This window comes from Alosa sapidissima, chromosome 5, assembly GCF_018492685.1.
Source record: "Alosa sapidissima isolate fAloSap1 chromosome 5, fAloSap1.pri, whole genome shotgun sequence".
NCBI classification, from domain to species: domain Eukaryota; kingdom Metazoa; phylum Chordata; class Actinopteri; order Clupeiformes; family Clupeidae; genus Alosa; species Alosa sapidissima.
In genome coordinates, this window is record NC_055961.1 from 25132947 (window position 1) to 25143637 (window position 10691).

The window sequence follows — 10691 nt, forward strand, 5'->3', positions numbered from 1 at the left end:
TTGAAAGGTCCTCGGATCCAATTGGAAGCGAATATTTTTTCTGCATATACTTCTGTGAACCAATCAGCCGCTTTAAGGTTGAAGCAGACAGACGTTATCACACACACGTGGTTATGACATGGCTGCGCCCAGGCAGTGTAGGATAATGGACTGAACGAAGCATATTCGGTAGGCTATAGAAGGAAAATTAGGCATTAATAACGAACAACAGATGCTACCAGAAAGGGGGTTTAGCATATACACGCAAGTGCAAGGGATTTCGCTTCGTGTATAGCACAGTATGCTTTCTAGTGTGATTCAATCAAGTCTGTTTAGATACAGCAAGACAACAGACAACATAGCCCACCTTGGTAAAGTTCACAATCATTAACGTTAGCTGCTATAGTGTGGGTCTGCAGGCAGCTCAAAGATGTCAAGTCAAGAACCAGTAACCTTACAAAAAACACCGAAAGGCGTATTTGTCGATGCTCTTTTGAAGAAATTTGAAAAGCTTTCGGACACTGACAGGTACGTACGCACTTCCGTTTGTTTTGTGAGTTGTGCGAGTATGACGCTACAGAGGTGAGTCTGCATTTGTCAATAACATGTATTTTTTGTTTACAGAAACTTGTTTTCATACGGACCCCTGTATTTGGGGGGCAATGCGGCCTTTGCTGGATTAATAGCAAACAGTTTATTTCGGCGTGCACTCAATGTCACACAAGGGCGCATAGTATCCAGTCTTCCCATGGCTACCTTACCCTTTCTGACGACTGTGGCACTGTACAACGCAACTGTTTCAAACCCCTTAATTTTGGGTAGGTTTCTCTTGTCAAAATATTTACAACACCTATATATATGTATATATAAAATGTGTCAAACTATGCTTATTATAAACTATTGATCAGACCCATTTAATACTGCACAGGAGATCTTAACTGCCCTACGTGTGCGGTGATCAGAGGTGCTATGGTTGGAGTGGTGGGCGGTGGCGTCTATCCTCTTCTTTTGGCCCTACCCGTCAATGCAGGGCTTGCAGCCAGGTGCATTTCGAGAAATGTTTTTCTGTGGATAGCTTTAGCGCAAACTTCATTTTAAAATCATTGTTTATTTAGGTGCATTCTGACTTGCAAGTGCAAATATTGTTTTCATCATATCTAGATTTGTAAATAAACCTCTGATTGATGTCATTAACATAAACATACAATTTCTTGTATTACTTAACTATGTGCAATCTGATTTGTTTCAGATACAACACAGCACCTATGCCAGAGAAGGGAAATGTCATGCGATTTTGGATGATTGTCGGTCGCCCCATAGCGAGAAAAATGGCCTTTGTATTTGTGTTGCAAGGCTTTTTCGGGACCTACCTTGCTTCCAAGCATTTTGACATTTATGTCAAATTGTTAAAACTTGTAGACATGGATCATGAAGACCTCCACGATTAGGGTTTCTCTGTCATTTTTGTACAGAAATTAAACTGGCAAGTCTTTTTAAACATGAGTTTTTGCTTCTTTTTTTTGGGGGGGGGGGGGGGGTTTACCGGTAAGTGCTTGTTTGTATTCTTAGGTAAATTCTTAGGTAAATTGACATTTATAATGGGAACCTAAAGAAAACTTACACAACTTATTAAATCCTACTGCAGTGTGACTCGAAACGGACTTACTTGTATTTGTAGTAGCCCATAAATCACTAGTAATGCCTAAATGCAAAGATTATATGCTTTGCCCTTCCACAGTAGCCTGGTCCCACCCACCTAGATCTTCTTTCAGAGAGATCTAGTCTAGAACAGTGTTTCTCAAAGTGTGGTCTGGGGACCACTGGTGGTCCGCAAGCTATCCCAAGCGGTCCACAAGCAGACCAGACATGGTAAATTATAATATAGATGAGTTGTTTGCAATATTGAACCAACTTGTATGTGAATCCGAACAGTTCTGCAGCACTGCCTATAAGCTACACCAGTTTAAATCATGAATTCTCTGACACAATAAGCAAGGTGGTTCATTGAGTAAGCCTATTGTGTAACATACTGTTGAAGTAGATACTCTTTTATTCCTTTTTCTTAGCTACTGTAGGTGGTCCGCGAGTTTTTTTTATTTATTATTATTACTGGTTAAGTGGTCCTTGGCCTGAAAAAGTTTGAGAAACACTGGTCTAGAACACCATAGTTCATAATAGTTTCCATAGACAAGAAAAATGTCAGGCCAATCAGCGACAAGACAAAACCGAAACTTATTGTGATAATCAGACGCAGCAACACCTGCAAACATTGAAAAATGCAGAAATGTATTTACAGCAAAGGTAGACCCACATACATAGTTTCCTGACTGTTGATGTTTACTGTCAGTTAAGTTTAGGTGAAGTAAACATTAGGAATCTGATCAATGTGAATGGTAAGGCTGGACCAATGATTTCAAAGTTAGTGCCCTTCACAATGCAAGTGTTGCAAACGTTTCCCAATCGAGTCACCAGACTCTATTCACTTTGTTAAGGAGTTTGGATTTTCCCAGGCTACTGCCACAGTCCCCAACTAAAGCACTTTCTTCTGAAAATGTTTGTGATCCATGAACATTTTAGTAGTAGCACAGGTAATGTAAATTTTCAATGGCAATAAAATATCAGTACAGACTTTTTTCCCAATGTATTTTTTCCCACATACATAGTTTCCTGACTGTTGATGATGTTTACTGTCAGTTAAGTTTAGGTGAAGTAAACATTAGGAATCTGATCAATGTGAATGGTAAGGCTGGACCAATGATTTCAAAGTTAGTGCCCGTCACAATGCAAGTGTTGCAAACGTTTCCCAATCGAGTCACCAGACTCTATTCACTTTGTTAATGAGTTTGGATTATCCCAGGCTACTGCCACAGTCCCCAACTAAAGCACTTTCTTCTGAAAATGTTTGTGATCCATGAACATTTTAGTAGTAGCACAGGTAATGTAAATTGTCAATGGCAATAAAATATCAGTACAGACTTTTTTCCCAAGTAGTTCTCAATAAGTATGAAAACTGTTGCAACAAGGGTATGCCAGAAAGGGCTGAAGCGGAGCGGTAATCAAAGATCTTTGGGTATGCCACTTTTAAAGGCATAACATTGCAGCCATATATGAATGCTACACTAGGTCGTGTCAGCTTCCACCATTGGTGACTTGCCGACATACTTATAATACAAGTACATATGGCTTCAAAGCAGTGGTTCTCAAAGTAGGGCCCGCAAAATTTGCGCTGTGGCACAACAGGCTACAGCGCCCATACAATGCACGGGTCCAAGTGCCCACAGAAACCCAGGTTCAAATCAGACCTGCGGTCATTTCCTGATCCCACCCCATCTCCCTCTCACTTCCTGTCACTCTTCACTGTCCTATCCAAATGAAGGCAAAAAAGCCCGAAAAATATACTTAAAAAAAAACAATGCAACTTCTCAGCTTGTATTCTGTCTATAATGGAGTGGAACTGTGTGTGTACACACATACATAAATACACACACACACACATATATATATATATATATATATATACCCTCTTCACCAGTAAAATAAGAAGATTGTGTCTATTGGCTTCCTCCCAGATTAACATTGAACTTGAATCACTTCACACAGGTCATAAAGATAGCTAGCTGATGAACATAGAGAGATGTTCGAGTCAGTCCACGTTGTCACTTGATGCAACATTTACAGAGACCAAGTTACACAACTGCCAGAAAACAAGGGATAGTGAACCTGACCATAACTTTGGGGAATACAAATGGCATATGCTTAATTGTTACGATTATGAGGGGGTCCTCAGAAAATGTTCTCCCCACAAGGGGTACCTGAAACCAAAACGATAGAGCCTGTTTTAATGTACAAGTGTAATAATACCCCATTAATGTAATGGCCAAGGGGCCTTTTCTAAGGTATATGACCTGAAAGTCATATTTTGTCTTTGCAAACATTTGAAATGATCAATTCAAATTTAATCTGAATTCTACACTAAAGCCTATCTGAACTGGTTCCGTCATATTTAAAGCTACATTGTGTAATTTCACAGGTTGATGGTGCGATCCAGTATCACCTTTACGAGTTGGAAAGTGTTAAATCTCCCAGCTGACTCACTACATTTCACCAAGACACACCGTCTTTTGGTCGTAATTTCAACTGTCCACCTCGGGGCTTCTGAGAGTAGAAGCTACCCTCAGGTGATTGAGGAGATCCGTACGAGTTGACAAAGATGGCTGCGCCCGTAAGATGAAATTGAGATGTATTTTATTTGTACTACGTTGGTCGATTTAATGTGAATTTTAAATGCTCTTACACACTTGATTACATTGCTGCTTTAATCCGGTCACCAATTGCTGTGCGTGCAATACAATGTAAAGTTTTGTTTCGAGCTGGTTTGCTAAAGAGGCTAATGTAGCTAACAATAACAATAGCTATGCCCCCCTCCTCGTAGCTCAACAAAAAACACAGCACTTGATTAAATTAAAATTGTAAGTGTGATGAAGCTGGAATATGAATGCAAGTGTAAATCATCCCGTAGCTTGTTTAGATGAGCCACAAGCTTGCACTCATGTTCAAGGCAAGCGCCCAGCACTACTGAGGCAGCTGCTGCCCTGGTGACGTTTTTTTTCTCTCACAAAGACAAATTGGAACGCTAAAAGTGCTACAAGCCAGGCAATTAAGTCACGTTCGTGCATACAATTCAGGCGGTATGATAAAAATGGACCGCCACATAATTATTGGGGGAAATTCTCCAATCTAGCGGTTACTAGCTACGGAAGCACACCATAGATGTCCTAGCTGGCATTATAAGATGTCATACACTACTTCATCAAGTATTCCTTCTCGTAATGAGGTTGAGATTGTAAATTGCATTTAGAAATTTAGTCTGCGAAACTTTAGCTTATATACTTGCAAGATGAATAATGTCATTATGGATTTGTTATTTTGGCTTATATGCAGCGAGCAACTTATCAGTGCCAACGTTATTCGATGATACTGTACAATATACACTACCAGTCAAAAGTTTGGAGACACTTAGAAATGTCCATTCCACTCCATTATAGACAGAATACTAGCCGAGATCATTTGCATTGTTTTTTTTTAACCCAGGGCAGCAGTTTTCAGATAACATTATGTGCTTACATAATTGCAAAAGGGTTCGACTGTTGTAGAAATGGCTGATCTTTAATGCAATATCTACATTGCCCATTATCAGCAACCATTCATCCAATGTTTCAAAGGCATATTCTGTTTACTAATCCAATATCATTTTAAAAGGCTAACTGTGAAAACATTGGAGAACCCTTTTACAATTATGTAAGCACATAATGTAATCTGAAAACTGCTGCCCTGAGTAAAAAACAATGCAAATGATCTCAGCTGGTATTCTTTCTATAAAGGAGTGGATAATGGAGGGGAAAGGAAAGTGTCTCCAAACTTTTGACTGGTAGTGTATGTAGTTCAAGATAACGCTAACAGGGACTTCTATCTCCGTACGAAGAGTCAGAGATCAGGATCAGCAGCCGCAACTACAACTTTCTTTCGGTAACTGACCGACAAACGCAAAAGGCAGAGCTAGAATTTCAGGTATGGCCCTCCTTGGCTAATGTATTCTAAAGATGGAGGCCAAAACATGGCTACTGCCATGCGGGCGACTCGGTCATATGTATTCTGAATGGCAGATTCTACGCTTACGAGAATACTTTGATTTGTTGGTGGAAGTAATTACACATGAATAAGCACATAGTTTTGAAAGAAAATAATGGGTTTTTGCTAAGAATCAACCCAAAAAATGACACAATGTAGCTTTAAAGTAACTCCACATCTAGTTTTACCACCCTTATGCTTCTTTGATGAAGGAAAGGTAAGAGCTTAACCAGCAGAAAAAGCTTGCTGTTTGAAAAGAGAGAAAGAGAAATGCATCAGTTTTACACAAGAATAAGACATTCTGAATTCACATAACAAACAGATGGCAAGAATACTGAAAATTACATTTATTTTCAAACAAAATCATTCTTTAAACATAATTCTTTGTTCCCAGAACAGATGTGTACATTTCACACATAAAGAGTAGCCATGAAGCTTTGAAACCTACTGGTTTTCTAAACCTGTCCAGTTACTACTTCACATATTACTATGAAGGCCATCCAAAATAACTGAATGATGGTAGACTGTTCATTGGTTTCAGTGTTGTGTTGATGTTGCACAATGTCAGCATGTTTGCCATACTGCCGTCTCATACACAAACTGTGTGATCTCCATTCTATAAAGCATGTTCATGTGTAATGGATAACCACAAAGATGTAACTTACACCTGATCACATACTACCTTTAACATATACCAGGGCCAAGATGGCTGCAGCTGGTCCCGTTTCTTCAGCTTCTCACAGCATATCCACTTTAGCATAAAGGAAAAATAAAATCGCCAAATGAAAACAGTCCTCATAGGAAAAAGTGATGTTTCACCAAAAGGAGTTTGCTTACCAAGATTTTTTTTTTTTTAAATTTTGTATATGAACATTTTTGTGTCATGTTATGAACTTGCAGATTAGATAAGGAAAAAGCCTTTTGAGAAACATCACTTAATTAGATTATTTTTCATAAGCTAACATTCTTGTTGACTACTTAATCGTCACAGCAGCACACATAGATACATTAATATATACACAACAGAAAAGAAACCCAAATCCATGTCAGCATATAGCAAACAATAAAAAAATGATAGAACTCAAAAAATGAACAGAAACAGACTAGTGCTGCATTTCACTTAATTCAAAATAGTTTCTATCTCTTGACTAACGAGCTTCTGCATCTCTCAAGGAAGGAGTGGGGAACGTACATCGGTTTGTGATGTCCTCATCTCTTGACTGCAATCACGGAGCCAAGATATCCTCTCATCCTGGGTAGCAGGCAACCACCTAGGGAAAAACTGTCAACAGGTTTAGCAGTAACTTGCATTTAAAGCATTGCATTGTTTTCAAATTTCAAAAACATGCCATTGCTGAGTGCACATATACAATAAGCACTTTTTTTTTTTCAATTTTTATGTCCCCACATTGTGCACATAATGATCTAAGCTCCGCCTTATGATCGCTAGAAAGATATAGATTGTACTTGACCCTACATTTTAAGTGCTGCGCTTGCACTTTCTGCACATTTAGTGCAGAATTCCACAGAGACATGGTCCTTGTCCACATGCAAACAGACGCCACCAGACGTTTGTCCCTCTTCCGCCTTCACCCTCTTTTTGGGTATGGCATAGTCGTGGTCATTCGTCTCTGAACCCTGGAAAAGTGAAGTAGAAAATTTCATGCCGTTCACACCGCTCAATCTAGATAACAGTTGGCCTAACATGCTGTCGTTGGCCAATACAGCTCTCAGATACCTAGTCTCATTTTCCAACTCTTCCACCCGCTTGTTCAAGTGTCCATTTTCTTGTTTGAGGATCTGGTTTTCTGTTGTCAGCAAACCCACTTTCTTCTCTAGGCCACCGACGTATTCTTTTTTCTTCAGGCGATTAATTCGGGCTGCAATTGCATTCTTGTTCATCCCACGACTTGAGATATCCAATGTTGACTTCCTCTGCGAGGTCTGTCCACCCACTGAAAAGTGTTGATCTGTGGAGCAGTCATCTTTTAGCTCACACAATGTGTCGATGTCTCCAAGAGAAGGCAGTGCATCCTTGTCAAGCACCCAGCTGAAATCTTCCAAACCAAACAACTCCAGGTCCTCGCTGGGAGAACTGCTGTCCTCGAATGAAATGTCTGTGAGAGTATCTGTTTCGACTGGTGATGGCTTTACAACATCAGTGACATCAGGGTTGTATAGCTGTCCACCCATGCTGGGGTAGGAGCTGTTTGAGGACCTGCCTCTCTTTCTGGTCATCATTGTCATATCAAGGTCTTCTTTCACAGACCACTTCAAGTGGCAAAAGCAGTGATCTGAAAGACAGAAGAAAGTCAAAAGGTAAACTAGTGAGTAGTATGTTGAAGGAATCAGTACCTTCCAGATATTTACATTCTTTTTACAATTCCCAACAAATTGCAAAAACATCTTTAAAACCACAAAATAATTCATAGTCATTGCAACACCGGAGAATTAATGTCACAAAGCTTCTTACAAACCCATCATACTCTCCTGTGACATAGTCTAATGTTATAATTCATAATTGAGCATAGATCTCACTAAATGGAAATAATTTAACTCTGGACTGATTCATGGTCTACAAAAGCTAAGCAAGGGTTTGGCCCATACTTGCGTACAGGGGCGTACTGGCAATGGTTCAACAATGGTTTATTCTCTATACTGAGACTAGGATGGCCCAATAACTCTTACTAGGTCCCACCCGTCCAACATGGCCTCAGAGCCAGAATTTTGTGATGGCTTCAATTAAGTGCATGTGGAAGTTGCAGCAGGTAGGTAAACATGCTCACACATTGTTCAGAGTAAAACTGGCATCCTTTTAGAATCCGACTGAGCAGCCATCAATCAGATTCAGAATGTGTGCGCATGCTCAGTACTTGTAGCATGAACAAACAGTTGGCTTTCTATCTATTACCCTACTACTGTGATTATGTTAATCGCTCACCCACAGCCTAGCTAATTACGAAGCCGTCTACTATGACCTAAAACCATTTTCTGGGATAACTAACACCAAAAAAAGCTATTCCTTTATTCCTTGCCTCTACTTTCAGTAACGTTACTAAATAAACATGCGTAGGGCCTCACACTGTTGCTTCATAACTGCACTGAACCTCGCACTAAACCAAATGAAATATGCATACAACACCGATTAATTCGCTCGTGTCTAAACTGCACCTGATCGGATTAGATAGTGACATGTAAACATTTGGTACGACATCTTAAATTGACATAATTTCAATCAGACTGAGAAAAAAGTGTGCATGTAAAAGTCAGACGAGTCATTATTATGTAATAATACTTAACGTTAAGCAGGTAATAGGATAAGGTTTTTCAAGAGGCAATATTTATCTTTCCAAATGCACTTAACATAATATAACGTTAGGATAATGAGTGATCTAACTTAGGCTGTAAATGTATATAACCCAATTTGGCGCGTTCTGGTCCTTTCTGGTATGGCCAACGTTTAGCTGTAGCTATCTAGCTGCTATGTTGAAGCTAGCATTAACGTTACGTGGGCCAAAGTCCTCCTGCTAATTTCGTGATATTGCAATCACAACAGTGACATTCAAGTGTAATAATGGCTAATCAACGATGCTCCATTGGAATTCAATACAATCTAATCAAGTTTCTGTTGATAAATACCAACTAAGTTACTATTAACAAAGGCGGCAGTTACGGTTTCTAGCCCACGAAGACACAGCAACATATTCATCATAAATGAGCACAAGTTAACTTACCGAAAAAGTCAACCGTGTGTCTTAACACAGCATTCTTCGTGCAGGGCAAAATTTTACTGTAAAATAGATATTTTTACCCTCGTTGGGAACGTTTCTGGTCCAGACAAAACAATAGCTGACTCACGGAACTTTCCAAGCACAAACGTAGATACTGCGTAGAGAGACGTCGACAGAACAAAATGGCGTCCACTTCACGTGTGATAAGATCTTAGTGGAATGTTTGTATCTGCCACCTACAGGCGTGGAAGCCATAATGTAACGTAATGTGGCCCATTGTTCTTTTGATCTGGTGGACAGCCTACTTCCAAATAGTTAGGGAAAGTTAGGCATTTTTTTCGCCAATCTGCAAAAAAAAATCTTACCAATAGCTTTTTTCTACTATGTGTTTCTAGAGGTGTCTAGTAACACCTCCCAATTTATCCATGACCAAATCCTCTGGGAAATGCCTGGAGAGCCAATCAAGTTTGGGGTGCCGGTCTGGACGAAAATATATTTTTTACCAATATTAGCTTTTGAGATGTCTAACTAGGGGTTTGGGTCTGTCTTAGCCATTAGTTTTGAGTAAAAAAGACTCCAAGTCAAAACATGCCATTGCTTCCATAAAAAAAATCCATAAAAAGTGGTTTTATTGAACAATTACAAAACAAAACTTCCTTAATCAGTTTAAAATTTAACAAACCTCACCCCTCAACTCCCCTGCACTCCCTCACTTCTGTTATCATCTGGCTGGTTGATGTTCTGGCAAGAGTTACCATGACAGTTCCCACAAGTAGTTCCCACACTTGACTCCTTGCTTTTTACAGCAGCACCTGAGTGTCACAGTCGCACATTTGCAGCTGACAAACTTCAGAAGGTAGTCTGGTGCAATGGGATCTGGTGTAGGGACTGGTGCATAACCATGTTCTCCTTGTTTCTATCCACACTCAAGGATATCTAGTGATGGACTTTGTAGCTGTAGCCAATCTCTGGTCTGGAGATATGCAGAAAGTGCTGTGCTGCAGTTCATGTAGTCGGAGGTAGTTTCTAAGGCTTGATACTAGTTATGTTGTCCTCATGAGTTTTACATTTTGTTGCTCACTCTCCATCCTCCACGTTGGATAGTCTTTTCTCTCTCTCTCTCTTTCTCTCACACACAGACACACACACACACACACACACACACACACACACACATACACACAAACACACATACACATTGACTCTCACAAACACATTCACAACCACACACACACATATGCACATTGACTCTCACAAACACATTCACAACCATGAACACACACACACATAGATACATAGATACACATTGACTCTCACAAACACATTCACAACCATCCACCCACACCCACACAA

General features: G+C 39.8%; 2 protein-coding genes across 3 annotated transcripts; one reads left to right on the forward strand and one right to left on the reverse strand.

Annotated features, from left to right (window-relative positions):
• Positions 1-43: 43 nt before the first annotated feature.
• On the forward strand, positions 44-1477 carry tmem126a (transmembrane protein 126A). Its single transcript, XM_042092841.1, has 4 exons — positions 44-507; positions 604-797; positions 908-1022; positions 1229-1477. Exons 1-4 carry the CDS (start codon positions 410-412, stop codon positions 1425-1427), a joined length of 606 nt encoding a protein of 201 aa, XP_041948775.1. The 5' UTR covers positions 44-409; the 3' UTR covers positions 1428-1477.
• A 4462-nt stretch (positions 1478-5939) lies between these two features.
• crebzf (CREB/ATF bZIP transcription factor) lies at positions 5940-9509 on the reverse strand. Of its 2 annotated transcripts, XM_042092839.1 has the most exons (4): positions 9342-9509; positions 7085-7901; positions 6800-6878; positions 5940-6358 (listed from the first exon to the last, which is right to left on the reverse strand). In XM_042092839.1, the coding sequence occupies exons 2-4, from the start codon at positions 7852-7854 to the stop codon at positions 6269-6271; spliced, it is 939 nt and encodes a 312-aa protein (XP_041948773.1). In that variant the 5' UTR covers positions 7855-7901; positions 9342-9509; the 3' UTR covers positions 5940-6268. The 2 variants fall into 2 exon arrangements, with proteins under 2 accessions (XP_041948773.1, XP_041948774.1); XM_042092840.1 differs by lacking the exons at positions 5940-6358; positions 6800-6878 and having other exon boundaries at positions 7103-7245; positions 7346-7901; positions 9342-9508.
• Between the last annotated feature and the right edge of the window lie 1182 nt (positions 9510-10691).

Bases quoted from the DNA above. Each gene is read 5' to 3' on its own strand.
- crebzf (XM_042092839.1), bottom strand. From the start codon at position 7,854: ATGACAATGATGACCAGAAAGAGAGGCAGGTCCTCAAACAGCTCCTAC. The intron at 6,879-7,084 runs GTAGGGTCAAGT...GTTTTTCCCTAG, and splicing joins GCAAGCGCAGCACTTAAAAT to GTGGTTGCCTGCTACCCAGG. The intron at 6,359-6,799 runs GTACGTTCCCCA...TTTATGCTAAAG, and splicing joins TGAGGACATCACAAACCGAT to TGGATATGCTGTGAGAAGCT.
- tmem126a (XM_042092841.1), top strand. From the start codon at position 410: ATGTCAAGTCAAGAACCAGTAACCTTACAAAAAACACCGAAAGGCGTA. The intron at 508-603 runs GTACGTACGCAC...TTTTGTTTACAG, and splicing joins AAGCTTTCGGACACTGACAG to AAACTTGTTTTCATACGGAC. The intron at 798-907 runs GTAGGTTTCTCT...AATACTGCACAG, and splicing joins TTCAAACCCCTTAATTTTGG to GAGATCTTAACTGCCCTACG.